This window comes from Silurus aristotelis (genome assembly GCF_946808225.1).
Source record: "Silurus aristotelis genome assembly, chromosome: 8".
NCBI classification, from domain to species: Eukaryota; Metazoa; Chordata; class Actinopteri; order Siluriformes; family Siluridae; genus Silurus; species Silurus aristotelis.
The window spans coordinates 17,296,385-17,312,648 of NC_139581.1; the positions used below are offsets into that span (position 1 = coordinate 17,296,385).

General features: G+C 37.9%; 3 protein-coding genes across 5 annotated transcripts in view; 2 read left to right on the forward strand and 1 right to left on the reverse strand.

Annotated features, from left to right (window-relative positions):
- The first annotated feature begins 137 nt into the window (after positions 1-137).
- Positions 138-9,214, forward strand: LOC310730365 (fibroblast growth factor receptor 2). 3 transcript variants are annotated; one of them, XR_014534826.1, is made up of 13 exons: positions 147-316; positions 1,639-1,755; positions 3,297-3,393; positions 3,499-3,694; positions 3,827-3,965; positions 6,009-6,107; positions 6,312-6,472; positions 6,932-7,069; positions 7,151-7,262; positions 7,351-7,450; positions 7,657-7,756; positions 7,836-8,739; positions 8,798-9,214. XR_014534826.1 is itself a non-coding variant. In XM_083549280.1 (12 exons), the coding sequence occupies exons 1-12, from the start codon at positions 310-312 to the stop codon at positions 7,884-7,886; spliced, it is 1,317 nt and encodes a 438-aa protein (XP_083405406.1). In that variant the 5' UTR covers positions 138-309; the 3' UTR covers positions 7,887-9,214. The 3 variants fall into 3 exon arrangements, 2 of the variants coding, with proteins under 2 accessions (XP_083405406.1, XP_083405405.1); XM_083549280.1 differs by having other exon boundaries at positions 138-316; positions 7,836-9,214; XM_083549279.1 differs by lacking the exons at positions 147-316; positions 8,798-9,214 and having other exon boundaries at positions 1,601-1,755; positions 7,836-8,581.
- Positions 9,215-10,327: 1,113 nt separating this feature from the next.
- Positions 10,328-12,068, forward strand: tmem97 (transmembrane protein 97). The gene is made up of 3 exons (XM_083549283.1): positions 10,328-10,551; positions 11,408-11,552; positions 11,679-12,068. The coding sequence occupies exons 1-3, from the start codon at positions 10,438-10,440 to the stop codon at positions 11,951-11,953; spliced, it is 534 nt and encodes a 177-aa protein (XP_083405409.1). The 5' UTR covers positions 10,328-10,437; the 3' UTR covers positions 11,954-12,068.
- Positions 12,069-12,197: 129 nt separating this feature from the next.
- Positions 12,198-16,264, reverse strand: part of ift20 (intraflagellar transport 20 homolog (Chlamydomonas)) — a 4,595-nt gene continuing 528 nt past the window's right edge. The window contains exons 2-5 of the mRNA XM_083549282.1: positions 14,202-14,399; positions 13,102-13,187; positions 12,926-13,029; positions 12,198-12,811 (exon numbers count right to left, since the gene is read on the reverse strand). Of these exons, the coding sequence (XP_083405408.1) occupies positions 12,730-12,811; positions 12,926-13,029; positions 13,102-13,187; positions 14,202-14,399 (470 nt within the window). The 3' untranslated portion in view covers positions 12,198-12,729. The remainder of the gene's footprint in view (positions 12,812-12,925; positions 13,030-13,101; positions 13,188-14,201; positions 14,400-16,264) is intronic.

Genomic DNA, 16,264 nt, shown 5'->3' on the forward strand with positions numbered 1-16,264 from the left:
GACTACGCTGTGTATGTGAATAAGTCTTTAGAACTGGTTTCAGTGCTAAAATTAAACAGCCCTCGTTTTGATCTGTTTGAGACAGAAGGAAGGAAGGAAGAAAGAAAGGAAGTGACAATAACGAGGTGCATCTGACTGCATTCTGCACTAGATCTTCATCTCACTTATCAGTGTTGTTCTGCGTTCTGATGAGCACCTGGCTGAAGGTGGTTTATTCCATGCGCTCTATTTCTAGCAGCATACCACAACATCGACTGGAGTCCAGCTCACCTTAAAAGCACATGAAGAAGAAAATGGGAATTGAATAAAATGGTAAGTGTTCTGTTTAGGGCTCTCTTTTTTTCTTTCTTAGGGTAAAAAGGAAGCTGAAACTTTTATATTTTTATATTTTTTTTTTTAGAACTGAAGGCAGTTCTGGTGTTTTTATCTTTGTAAAAAACATTTATTTTCTTTAAAATAAAATATGATCAAGGTTGGTTTTTTTTTTTTATTAATATTATTTTTTTTCTTTGTGTGTTGATTATTGACTTAAAATTTATTTATTTTTTTTTGTTTTTTGGAAGAATAGGTAATAGTGGTAGAGCATATGAAAAAAAAAACCATGCAAACAGTTAACATGTCCGTCTACTTATTCACATTTCTAGAACAAATTCTAGAAGGAAACTAACATTTTAAAGACAATATTGATCTTCAAATTCTGAATCAAATAAACACTCACTATCCTTTTTTTTTAATCCACAGTAATGTCAGTGCTTATTTGACTTTTTGTTCCCTCTAAAATTATAAACTTCAGAACTATTTATGTTTTGAATCAGACGGACATTGTGTTGGTCATGTCTCTTTATACGTTTACATTGTTTGATGTGGACCAAATAAAGGTTTTCTTAAGTTAGCATAGTTTTTTCAGAAAAGTAAAAAAAATTCAAGCTGGTAAAATGAGGTTTCTTGGTGTGACTAGAGAAAAATCAGTACGGTTCCTTCTGACATTTATGCTTTTCTGATAAAAAAGAAAATGCATTGTTTTGCAGAGAATAGGGCGTCCATTAATTCACACAATGCCGAATCAATTGAAGATCCAGAAGAGCTTGCAAAAATTGTCACTGTGACATTCTGAAGCAACTACAGCAAATATAAAAACATCCCACTCAGTTCTACCTTTTAGAACACAAATCTAATGCTGCGTTATAAGTGTAAAACTTAAATTTATTTGTCTAACAAATTAAAAATATTTGACTGTTGCCTGCAGTAAAACTTGAAAAAAGAAAAACAGCATACTTTTATATATTGGCTGCATTTTTCTTCCACACAAAGCCATTCCTGTATTTACTGAATTTAAGATGAGTCAGCAGCCTCAATCAGCATTTTAGTAGCTTATTTATAAAAGGATTAAATCACCAACTGACTCATCTGCTGCCCCTTTCCTCATCTCTTTTCTGCTAAATAAAAACGATAGAATTTCACATTCCTCAGGTTTTCAGACTACAGTCTTTTTTCTTTCTATTCCCTTGTTAGGGGCTTTTAGGAGTTTTTAAAGCCACACTTTCCCTTCTAGTTCCTTCATTACTTGTTTGTGTGAAGTTTATAAATGAGAAACATGCTGCGCTGTGACTCAGATGCCAAGTACTTTTTCTATTTTAGTGCCGCTGACTGTTATTCAGACTTGCACAAGGAATGCATGGAGCTGCCACACTTGTCCACTTATGGAAAACAATATGTCCTCTTATGACAATTCCACAAACTCTAATCACCAGCCAAGTAAGTGTTCCACAGCTTACACTCTGATTATAACCACCTTCAAGCAAGTCTGGAGGAATTTGTTCAGGATGCAGATCTGACATATGCTCACGCAGTGCAAATTGAAGGCAAACAGACGTAGGCAGAGACAGCCATCAAGAGTGTAATTTTCTGTTCGTGAAAGTTTTGACTGAAATAAAGTTTGCGACTATGTTCACTACCTCTACTGACACGTTTCACCCACCGTCAGCTTCATCAGTCGCAACGTTTACAGCAAAGCGACGTAGGGTACTGTGCAAAAGTCTCATGCGAAAAAATGCTACAAAGAAACTTTCATAAATATTCAAATTTACCTTTCTACATAAAATAATACACAGCGAAGTGTGCAGTTTTTTAAGGATTTTTGATTTCCTAAGCATCTATGAGAATCTGAAAATTTTTTACCTGCTTCTTCTTTTTTTTTTTTTTTTTTTTTGTCTTGCATGACGGTGGTTTTTTTGTTGTCTGTCATCTGTTGCTTGATATAGTGCTTTTCTTTTCATGATATATGAACCGCTACGCTTTTAAAATCTTTTTATTAAAATGTATGTAAAAGCAATGTACGTGTCTAATAATGCAGGGATTCTAAGGCTTTTTCACAGTATGTTAGGTAGTATAATCTTTGAAATGACAATTATAATTGTCATTATGGAATCACGTGCGTCAATAATTAATTATAATTAATAATGGAAAATAGAAATGAGCAGAAAACACCAAAACATATGAAAAACTAGACTGTAAAACTCTACAGGCTCTGCATGCTGTGGTGCCATACCTATGAATAAGTTAATTATTATTCTTTAACAGTAGTTTATTCAATTTATATGACTCTTTTATTCTTATAATGAAGTGCAGTAGTTCTTTTGTCAACTGGCACAACTAATATAGCTGTTTTGTTCTAGAAAATGTATCAACAACACTAATGGGTCAGATTTGAGTCAGAAGGGTTCTTGAGCGGTCTTAGATCAGAACCAGTTGTAATTTCTAATAAACATTCATGCTTTAATAATTGATTTCTTTTGTATGATCATGTGTGACAGATGCTAAAAATGTCAGTGCAAATGTAAAGGATTTTAAAAGAAAACTCATTCGACTTTATTCTGCTCAGGATTGCAGTTGCTCCTGTGCTTATCCTTGAAATGTATTTGGCATTACTTTACACATGTGCACACATTCACACATTTTTCCACACCTAGGGCCAATTTAGCGCAGCCAGGATAGAACTGATTCCCAAAGAGATGTGAGGTGCATCAATGCGTCTTGAAAATACAATAATGAATTGCTTGTATCTACATCTGTTTACAATCTGTGGCGTTGTCTGTTTGTCTGGAATCCAAAAACAGTGTACTCCTTACAACAATGTATAACTTACAGCCAGTTTTTGATAATCATGTTTTGATGAAACTGCGTGTTAGCATGTGGCCTATTTATGTGTCTTGACTAAACCATGTGTTAACATTTGGCCTAGTTTGATTTCCTGTCGCTTCCTCATTTAACACCTTACACTCCGATTGCTGTTACAGATGCTGCTAGTCTGGACATTATCCATTACATTCTCATCTGCATCTCTGCTTTCACCATTCTCATTACAATTTTGTTCGCCATCCTGTGCTTCAAAAAGTAAAATTATTGAGTACCTTTTTATTATATATATCTTTTGAATTTACCCCATTTAATTTTTTTGATTAATAGATTAATAGTGAATCTTTTTTCTTTATATTACAGATATCAATCCCTAAATAGGACCATACAGCAGCTTAGACAGGGAAAGCCCATGACTGTTTCTTCCCAGGACTCCCCTCCTTTGAATCCAGCTTCCCCTCAGTCAGTTTTGCTGATGCCACCATTAGACAGTTCATCCGAATCACGGCTACAAAAAAGCAGACAGAGTGTTCGATTGCTGTGGAGGCCATCACAACAGGTTCATATTTAAAGCATTACAATTTAATTCCTCTATTAGTAGTATATGTTTAGTTGTATATTATTGATAAAGGAGAGAAGAACACAAGAAGTGAAAACGAAACGTAAACTCTCCACAATGTCGTGTGTTCAGAACCCGCGGGTGACGAGGACAGACCTCAACCTGATACAGCTGATTAAAGCTGGGAGGGAAGGCGCATTTTACAAAGCGAGGATGTTGCGGGGGACCTGTAAAGGTCATTCACTTGTCACCTGCAAAATTGCAAAAGAAGGTAGTGAGCTGCCATAACCCTCACTCTTTGTGTTAAGTCTGAATTTATTAACCCTACTATTGCCAAGCGTGAGCTTACACTGTAATGGTATATAATTAGTTTTTAGAATTATGTTTTTGATTAAAATGGTTTGCGTTGTAAGGACAATTTCTAGAGAAGAGATGTACAAACTAGAGCATGTGGGTTGACCCATGGTGACATTTAATTTGGCCCACCGTGCCATATATGGCACACACGCAAGGGTGAATCGCCTGCTGTTTTAAAAGATTTGTCAACATTATAAAATGATTCTTCAGCTTTTTTTTTTTTCCAAGTATCCCAGCAAGAACATTGTTTCATCCAACATATACTTTTGGCCCACCACCCACACTGAAGTTAGATTTTTGGCCCTTCATAGGAAGTGCTTTTCAGCACTTCTGGTCTAGAGACTTGTACTGAAGAGTTTGGACCCTAACCCTTTTTTTTATTTTATTATATGTTTGAGAAAAAATTCACTATTTAAATGTAAGCTTGTTTGTCACCATGTTAACTCGGTTATATAAAAAAAGTCAGATGTTCTTCATGCCTAATCTCTTCCACTGAAGCATATGTTTAGGCTGTGATAGATTTGATCTCATATGGATCATTAGATTTTTTCACAAACTTGTGGAGTCTAAAGCAACTCGAGTACACTGTCATTAAGGCAAAAAAAAAAAACAGAAAAAAAATAAATAAAAATATATATATATTTATTTAAAAGGAAAAAAAAATCTAATATTTCTAAGATTCTACTTTCCACTGAGTTAAAAGTCAACAGTACATGTTGTAATGAAAAATTGTTAATTTAGAAAATGTAATATAGAATTTGCATATATTTTATAATATAATAATGTAATATTTTATAGTATATTATACGAATTTGCCATATTGAAATGTTAATTTAATATCTTAATTTATAGACATTATTTATATTGAAAGAAAATCATCCATCTAATCATCCATTTTCATTTTAAACATTTGCTGCAATTTTATCTTTTCCCAAGTTTGTAAGTGCTTTACAATGTTTATAAAGAAAATTGTGCTTTTATGTTATTAATAAATACATTACAGTGCAACCTCGATACTCGCGGGGGTTACGTTCTATGACCCCTTGCGAGAAACAAGAAATCGCAGGTTTTGACTCCTTTTGATGGTTCCTTTACTTGTCATAAATGTTTTATTTACTACTTTTAATGAATAATACAATAATAAAATAGTTATTTTAACATTTTTATGTAATTTATTAGTACAAACGCGGCTTTTCGCAAACTATCAGATTTTCCGTGTCAAGGTAGCGAGTATGGAGGTTCCACTGTATATGGACCAAAGTATCAGGACACCTGACTTTTCCAGTCATATGTGGTTTTTCCCAAACTGTTACAACAAAGTTGAAGTCACATGATTGTATAGAATGTCTTTGGATGCAAAAAACATTACTCTTTTCATTCACTAGAACTAGGAGACCCAAACCTCTTCCAGCATGACAATGCCCCTGTGCACAAAGCAAACTCCATAAAGATATGATTTAAATGGGTTAGAGGGGAAGATCTTGAGTGACCTGCTCTAGAGCACTGACCTCAACCCTCCTGAACACCTTTGGGATGAATTGAAATGCTGACTGCACCCCAGGCCTCATCACCGTACATCACTACCCCACATTACTCAAACCACTGTGGCTGATTGAGCACAAATCTCCACAATCACACGCCACAATCTAGTGAAACATCACAAGAATGGAGGTTATTTTAACAGCAAACGTGGACTTATTGTGGAATGGTGTTTTCAAAAAGCACACATGAATCTTATGGTCAGGTGTCCACAAATATTTGTTCATATAGTGAACCTGTTGACTTTTAATATTGTATATTATTACAGTACAGAAAAGGGATATGCAGTAAATCCAAAAATGTTTGAAAAAGCTGCAAAATCTTTGATTTGAGAGAAAAAAAACAGCATTTCTGTACTGTCAACCTCTAACACACACAACCCTAGACAAACAATAATTAATTATGTGATTGTCACTAGGAGTCACTTCAAAGCAAATGGAGACTGAAGTGTCTATTATGAGGAAACTGGTGTATCATAAGAATGTGCTTCAGCTGCTCGACTGGAACACTGCTGAGGGTAAGAGCCTAATCAGACCTGCGCTATTTTTGGTGTACCCAGTAATTCTACTCCTACAGTCAATATATAGTCCAGCTCGACACTTTTTTTTTTTTTTTTTAGCAAAAATCCAATTCCATTGTGTCAAGTTTGAATTGTCTTAAATTTAGAATGCAAGTGGTTTGGTAATAAAACAACTTAATGACTTGCCGGTTGTTTTTACAGAGCCGTTCGTGTTGATCATGGAGTTTGTGAGTTATGGGACCCTGCGTAGCTTTGTGCAGACACATCAAGACAAGCTGAGCGCCGACCCGGAGATCCAGAACCTGTTTGCTATCGCCTCCTATCACATCGCTCTGGCCATGGAACACTTACGCTCCAAAATGGTATCGATGTCTAGTGAAACCCCAGAGATTAAACTCAGACCATTTTTAAAGAATTAAAAGATGCATAATTGAAAGAATATTAAAATCTGTCTTGGATGATAGATGCAAGTGGTGCAATTTGGCCAAAAGACTAAAAAGTAGCTGCCGTTTGTACTTTGTACATGGAATTGTGCTTTGTGTGTGCAGCAGGTTGGAAAACAATACATTTGAATGTCACATTTGTATAAAATATTAAGATAAACAACTACTGCATCTATATTTTTGCCCATGTGCCAAAATGTCATCCATGGCAGGGGTTTGTTTCACTTTGCATAATCTCCTTTTATATAACAGTCTCTGCAGAGCGACAGCGACGTGACTCAGTTAGTCGTTTGGGAAAATTATAATTCTCTTCCACCTCAGTGGAAATGTACCTAACAGATGCATATTATGACTGTGACTCTGCCTTGTAATCTGCAGGTGGTACACTGTGACCTTGCTCTAAGGAATATTCTGGTGAGCCGTTTCCCCTGGGAAATCAAAGTGGCTGAATTTGGTCTGGCCAGAGACTTGACACGTATGAGAAGTAGACGCAGCACAAGGAAAAAGCAACACAGGGTTAGGCATTGTATCACATTACTGTACATAAATCCTCACATTACATAAATCCTCCAGTGATTTACGTGTTGCCGTCCTTAGGAGCGAGTGCCCTTGCGCTGGTATCCTCCTGAATATTTTCGTAACAGCTACTACAGCTTCAAGGGGGATGTGTGGGCTTTCGGTATTGTGCTTTGGGAAATGCAGACATTTGGTAAGCACAATAATGAGCCTCCACATTAGATCTTCCATTTGCTGAAATCCAATTAAAAACTGTGGAAAAAAAATGGTCTTCTTTACAGGGAGTCTGCCTTATCCCAATCTGGAGACGTCAGATCAAGTGGTGTACCACATTTGTGCTGGAGCTAGAAACGTAGGACCTGACAGCTGCCGGCCAGAGATGTGAGCATCAGCATTATTCATTCTTTATTTGGATGTTGGACTACAATAAAGCTCATTGCAGCTATATATTAACAGCGCCTTAATTTTGCAGTCTTGAACTGGGTTTTAAAACATAACACCTAAATCAGAAGCTTGTTAGGGCATTCAAGACAAAACACATTGCTATATTCTTGTATTGTAGACATTCAATTGCTCTTTTCATGCAGACTGCAGATAATGAAGGACTGCTGGTTGGAGCCTTATACAGCCAGACCCTCCTTTAATGATCTCGTGCGAATCTTGGAGAGTATAATTGAGAATGATTCGGTAGGTTGTTTTTATTAGTACATTTTCAAAGTTTCAACATTATCAGGTAAATAACTAATGTGCCCATTTTACATTTCAGGATTATGTGGATGTTGTGGACCAGAGATCTATGAGTGCAGCAGAAGACTGAATAGTCAACATCATAGACAAGTTTGATTCCAAATGCATACTGAAAAGGAGTCACCTGATTGCACTAATGGGTTTACTTTGTTCACTTGGGCTAGACGTGTTTGATAACACTTTGCCTGTATGTCAAACACACACTTCTCACCAAACAATCATGCAGGTTGAAGCTTTCCTGCACAGACTTTTTGTTTATGGCTGTTTTTACACTTGGTCCATTTTAACATACCATGTGGTCTCAGATTGATGGGCCCATTTTTTGCCTCCGTGAACACAACAAATTAACTCTGGCCCCTTTAAAATGGCCCACTTGTGAACTGTACTCGACTGGCTCGAGAGTTCTACTTAGTAAGGTTCACGGTCTACTTGATTTATATATTTTGAAAACAAACTAGTCCCAGTCTGTTTTGTATTTGTTTTATGACTAAAGAATTTGGTCTTTGCTGTGCATATGTAGCAACTTTCTCTCACCTCACAGATAATACTTTAATGAATCTCATTGTGGACCCCAAAGGCCTTCAGTGTCCTTCGGTGTCCTACCTGAATCAATCCACCTCTTGACACTATTATTATAATTTGACAGCTATAGAATCAATCAATCTTATAGAGAACTGCAGTATAACAGAGAGCTGCATCACAGACAGATATCTCATGCAATGAGCAAGAATGCCATTATTTAAGAAATAAACCCAATGAACACAATTCAACAAGTTTTCTTTCACTGCAGCCACAGCTTACATTATCTCTAGCAGAAGCATCGATATTAACCTCATAAAATTACCCCAGGTGTTTCATGCAAGTTTGTGTATTTATTCAGTGCATTACAGTTTTCATAGGGATTTGAAATGAAGGCAAATTGTGTGTTTTTGTGCAAATTATATGGGAAAGAGAGCACGAAGGTATAAATGTTTCATGAAGAAGCTTAACAAATGTTTTGAACTTTTTTTGACTGACTTTTCCTGTCAAGCTTTTGTTGAAAAGTCCCTCTTGTAAATGTCGTTGTAAGTGTACCTGCGAAAACAAATTAATTTCTTCTCCTCTTGTCAGATGTGGTTTGCAAGCTCTGACTAATGTGCTCTCTGACCACCCAATCAAAGGACGTGAAAATGCCGACAGTATTGGACGCCAGCTAGAGTCAGCAACATGGATTTCATGCTCTAAGCGCCCGCAGTACTGACTGTGAAAGGGGCTTACAGCAGAAATCTTTGACCCCGGCAACACGTGATGTGACGGCTGAAATCTGATTGGATACAAACTTTAACCTAAACTTAAAGTCAGTTGTGCTGATCTTTAAAGCAGCACACCTGAGTGAAATGCTATAAAAAAAAGAGAAAAGATGATTGTGAAAGATTTTAAATATATTCATGGACAAATATATAGTTAAATGTAAGTTGGTGATTCTGACCAACAGACCAACAGTTTAGACCAACAAAGAAGGCCTTGCTGTTTCTGACAGCCCGCCACTGGATTTAATGATTCTGCAACTCCATCTCTTCATTGTTTTTGTTTTTTTTCTCCAAATGCTCCTGGTATTTTAATGCAATTTTGTTTTTAATGGAATAGCCAGAATAGAATAGAATAGCCTTTATTTGTCACATATACATTACTGCACAGTGAAATGTTGTTCTTCGCATATCCCAGCTTGCTTGGAAGCTGGGGTCAGAGCGCAGGGTCGGCCATGATACGGCGCCCCTGGAGCACACAGAGGGTTAAGGGCCTTGCTCAAGGGCCCAAGAGTGGCAGCTTGGCAATACCGGGGCTTGAACCCCCGACCTTCCGATCAGTAATCCAGCGCCTTAACCACTGGAGCCACCACTCCCCCTCACCACTTTTGAAACTCAGCTTTCAGTTATGGAAGTGTGTAAGTAAGTTGTGCTGTTAGCAGTAAAGAGATCATCTTTGGTAAGGAATTGGAGTCCGTTTCTGAGTACCTCTGCATCATTGACACGTTAATCCCTGAGGTCATTTGCAGATAATTCCAGATAATTCCGGTTCACTTTAACATGAGTGTATAGGAATACTGGGGTTGGACAGCTCAACGGTTGCAGCTTTGTTTACTGATCGGAAAGAATGTTGAGGGTTAAAGCCCTGGCACCTCCAAGCTGCCACTGTTGAGCTGAGCAACCTGCACTTTGACCCCAGCCTCATAACGAATATGCGAAGCAAATTTCACTGTGCTTTGAAGAACATGTGACAAATAAAAGCACCAATTTCAAAAACACTCTGATCTAGTTTAGTTTTTGCGTGACCTTCCATCAACACACTCGACTTTGAGATTACTGAGTAGAGGAACAACCTGTGATAACATATCTCCTGCCTGAACTTGCCCCTTTAGGACTTTCATCTCTGACGTCACCATGTACTCACGTGTAGCCCCGCCTTTTCGTTCTTCAAGCGAGACGAAAAGCCAATAGGAGGAGAGCTCTGGTGGCGCGTGAGGCGACGTTGCTAATGACGCTTTCCCCATTTTGATGACGATGAATCGGAGTTTTCTACATTAAGAACCGTGTCTTTGTGTTTCCCTGGACCTTTATACATAGATACGTAAAAAAAAAAAAATGCTTATTCGTGTTTTAGAAATCGTATTCTTTTTTTATTTTGCCACACACATTCCCATTACCCTCTTCATTGATCTACAAGCACTACTTCCAGAACAGTGGTATCCTCAATCAGTAAGTTTGGACCGAAGTCTCGCCTGTTGTTTACTTGTTTATCGTCCAGAAATGTGTGTGTGTGTATATGCGCATACGGTGTGTGGTCAAGCCATGGTTCAGGGACAACATAAATGTTCAGAGTCCTGACCTGAACCCAATTGAGAATTTGTGGAGAGAGTTGAAGATCTGAGTCAATGCTAGAAAGCCTTTCAGTCTCCACCTGGAGGCTTCTGAGAAGGAGGAGTGCTCATGGTAGTTCTCACTCTCCAGTGTTCTGTATTGTTTAAAGACTATAATCACACTCTTGATGTCACCCAAATGAGGATGGGTTCCCCTTTTCAGTCTGGTTCCTCTCAAGGTTTCTTCCTCCTAACATCTAAGGGAGATTTTCCTTGCCACAGTCACCATGGCTACCCATCAGGGATAAATACACATCATTCACCTTAACTGTTAATTTCTGTAAAGCTGCTTTGAGACAATGTCTGTTGTGAAAAGAGCTATAGAAATAAACTTGACTTGGGAAACATTCTGCAGCAGACCTGTAGAAATCTTGTGGAGACCTACTGTACAAGAAGCGGTTGCAGGCCGTAATTAAGAACAAATGCTTTTCTATTGATTATTGAAACATTGTATTATAAGGGTATGAATAATTCTGAACATGGTGATTTTTGAATATTTGTCAATAAAAACCAATGAAATGTCATATTTCTTGACATATCAAATATTCTCAGTTGTTTGTCACATCAAATATATGAAAGTATTATAAAATCACAGAAGACATCTCAAAAATACCAAGGGTATAAATAATTTTGAGCACAACTGTATATATAGGTATATAATTAATCCTGTAAATAAATAGTGCTTTACATTGCAGTTTAAAGATGTACTGCACTGGTATGCAGCTGAATTCAGAGACCCCATGGTGCTGGAGCCTCCTGGTTGGTTTAAATCGTTCATATTTTGTGAAGCACTTGTTCAGTTGCCTTTCTTCCCCATCGCTGCCTATGCCTTTTTAAAAGGTCAGTAAACCATTAAACAAGCTCATCTACACCAAGATCTTATACACACACCTTATTTCTAGTAGTGCAATATTTTCATATCATCCATCAGATCTAAACTGTATATAAAGTCTATTTTATTTGCAGGTAACTGTAAGTGGATCAGGACCCCAGCAATCATATACTCGGTGCACGTAGCCACCACTTTAATCCCCATCCTCACCCACATCTTATTCCATAACTTCCCAAAGGTACCTCTTCCTGGTCCGCAAACATCCAAGGAGCGATGGACACTGGTGTCTGTTTATGCCCCATACCTCCTCATTCCCATCCTGATGCTCCTCACCATGCTCTTCAGCTCCACATATAATCCTCCGTCTCCAAGTGCCAAGGCTTCATCCAAGACCAAGAAGCTGAAATAAAATCTTTGGGTTTCATTACCTGATTTAGATTCTTCAATTAAGTGGAATGTTAAATTGTTCTGAATATTATTTCTTTTGAAGAACAAATGTGTCCAGAATAAAATATTGTTGATGAGCCATTAGGAATCACCGTGACTCTCACTTCTATCTACATCACCGAGCTGGATGATTTATAACATGCATCAGTAAAAGTTTCATGTTTATATGGTGTGAATGCTAAGACAAACATTACTTTGGTAACAGGTATTGTGTAAGGCTTTTAATAATGTAACGTAAACAAATAAATGCACTGCATTGATTACAAAAGTTCCTGAACTTTAAATGCACCTTTTCTTTTTTTGGTCCTGTGAACAATTGAGGATTTCGAGAAATTAAAGATACCATTAAACTCATGTTTTCAAATCACCAAAATTTACAGATGAAACACTGAAGTCTTGATTTTTGTAATCATTTACAGTAACATGCAGATACTGTATTTATTACCTGGTAGCAAAAGAGGTATTAAAATACGATTTACAGAATAATTCTATATAAATAGTATAAATATGTTCTGTTTTATATAAATACATATCTAATGCTTTATCGTGGGAACCAATGTTACATTTGTAACCCCAGGAACTGGTCATGATATGGGTCATATGTTGAGGTTGTTACATCCACATATTGAAACACATGACCAAGCGGGAGACCCGCTTCTTATTAGCGAATTCATTGTGGAAGAGACGCATAGCGTCATACTTTCTATCCTCTTGATGAAATGCTGAGGAAAAGATGGATCATTTCTGCAGCATAAACTGGTCAATGAATTCATTCTGCTCAGCTTCGACTTTGGAGAGAGCCTCGTATTCAATTCTGTACCTTTGAGAAAACAGAACAGGGAAGGTAAAGAGGGAAGATTTGAGTGAACACGGCCACAGATACAACACATTGCGACCAAAACAAGGAAAATTCCTTTTTTTAAAAGTGCAAAACCTTTCTAGCTGCATCCTCTTCTCAGCAATCAGAGCCTGTAGCTGTTGCTGCTGAGCGTCTCGCTGTTTCGCGACCGATTTCAGAAGATTTCTAGCACCTATCGCCTGTCCAATCATACACACGTCAGGTTCCTGCGGTTCATACTCAACTTAAGCATTTGAAATTAATGTACACACCTTCATTTTCTCTTTCTCTGCTTCTTTGGCCAATTCATCCACCATTTCAATAAGTCCACCCACTATCTTCTGAAACTGGCCGATTTCTGTTAAAACATGGGGTACACTGTTAATGGTTAAATGAACAACTCTGTAAACATGTCTTCACTTTCAGCCTCCAAACATCTGCATTGATTTATTTAGCATTTTTCTGTAGGGCAGTGGTCCCCAACCCCTGGGCAGTGGACCGACACCGGTCCGTGGGTCAGTTGGTACCGGGCTGCACAGAAAGAATACATAATACATTATTTCCGTTTTATTTATTATCAGATTCTGAACGATGTTTTATTTTGGAAAATTACCGGATTCTCTCCGCCACATCTGTCTATGACTCACTCTTGATGCATGTCAAAATGCCTCAGTCACATGTCTTTCCTCCATCCGCTACCTTCTTAAAGGGGCTGCTCCGGCCACTAACACATTACTGCTAAATTCAAACCCCCAAGCAAACAAAATGAACAAACAACAACACAGTGGATTCACGTTTATTATTATATTAAGAAAATACCAGTTTTTATGCCGGTCGTATCGTTTTATTTTGTTGTATTTATCCGCCACACCTTAAAGGCCTTTTCGTGAAAATATTGTCTGACATTAAACCGGTCCGTGGCGCAAAAAGGTTGGGGACCACTGCTGTAGGGCAAGGAAACACTCTGATTGGATGCCAGTTCGTTACTGCAAACTGCAAACACACATCCACAGACAGAAGTAATTTAACAGTGGTGTGTTTTGGAATATACAGAAAGCCAAAAGAAAAAACATGAAACTCTGCAAAAATAGAAACCCAAGCTCAGGACTCGCTGTCACCACACTGACCCAATTCTCTGATACCACAACACCAGGTCAGATTGCAGAGTCTCTCTGGTCCCTTGTCATTATAAATAAGAAACATTGTACTGTACATGTCTTCACACTTTCTTTAGCCTCAATTAATGTTAAAGTTTTTTTATTTCTATAACGATTTGGTCTCAGTGAGGTTTATATGTTAAATAAAGGTCACTAACACACTGTATGTATGTAATATTCCATAGGAAACTCAAAGGAAGACTCAGTAAACTTACTCTCAACAAAGTCTTTGCATTCCTCTTTGAGCTCGGTGGTCTTCTGGGAAACATCTGGATCGAGTACTCGTACCTTGTTGAGCTCATCAAAATGAAGTCCAGCGTCTACCAGTGGATCTGTAGCCATGTCCAGGAGACAGAGCTCGCTGAATGACACGTTGCTTCGTCCAACAGACGCACAATGAAGCTGCTGTAGTTCTGTTTGGACACAAACAGCACAAATCTATAATTTACAATGATTTGTAGTACCATGTATACACTCTACAGTACACACACTACACTACACACACACACACTACAGTACACACACTACACTACAGTACACACTACACTACAATACACACACTACAGTACAGTAAACACACTACTGTACACACTACACTACACACTACACTACACATTCAACAGTACACACTACACTACACTACACATTCAACAGTCAACACTCTACACTACAGTAAACCCTCTACTCTACAGTAAACACCTCACAGTACACGCACTACACTACAGTACACACACTACACTACAGTACACACACACTACACTACACACTACACTACAGTACACACTACAGTACACACACTACACTACACATTTAACAGTACACACTACACTACACTACAGTAAACCCTCTACAGTAAACACTTTACAGTACACACACTACACTACAGTACACACACACACACACACACACACACACACTACAATACACACACTACACTACACACTACACATTCAACAGTAAACACTCTACACTACACATTTAACAGTACACACTACACTACACTACAGTAAACCCTCTACAGTAAACACTTTACAGTACACACACTACACTACAGTACACACACACACACACACACACTACAATACACACACTACACTACACACTACACATTCAACAGTAAACACTCTACACTACAGTAAACCCTCTACTCTACAGTAAACAGTTTACAGTACACACACTACACTACAGTACACACACACTACACTACACTCCAGTACACACTACACTACAGTAAACCCTTTGCTCTACAGTAATCACTTTACACTACAGTACACACACTACAGTACACACACACTACACTACAATACACACACTACAGTAAACACACTACACACTACACTACACACACTACACTACACACACTACACTACAGTAAACCCTCCACTCTACAGTAAACACTTTACACTACAGTACACACACTACAGTAAACACACTACACTACACTACACACTACAGTACACACTACAGTGCACACACTACACTACACATTCAACAGTACACACTACACTACAGTAAACCCTTTGCTCTACAGTAATCACTTTACACTACAGTACACACACTACAGTACACACACACACTACAATACACACACTACAGTAAACACACTACAGTAAACACACTACACACTACACTACACACACTACACTACACACACTACACTACACACTACACTACAGTAAACCCTCCACTCTACAGTAAACACTTTACACTACAGTACACACACTACAGTAAACACACTACACTACACTACACACTACAGTACACACTACAGTGCACACACTACACTACACATTCAACAGTACACACTACACTACAGTAAACCCTCTACTCTACAGTAAACACTTTACACTACAGTACACACACTACACTACAGTACACAGTACACACACTACACTACACTACACATTTAACAGTACACACTACACTACACATTCAACAGTACACACTACACTACAGTAAACCCTCTACTCTACAGTAAACACTTTACACTACAGTACACACACTACACTACAGTACACAGTACACACACTACACTACACATTTAACAGTACACACTACACTACACATTCAACAGTACACACTACACTACAGTAAACCCTCTACTCTACAGTAAACACTTTACACTACAGTACACACACTACACTACAGTACACACACTACACTACAGTAAACACACTACACTACACATTCAACAGTACACACTACACTACACATTCAACAGTACACACTACACTACAGTAAACCCTCTACTCTACAGTAAACACTTTACACTACAGTA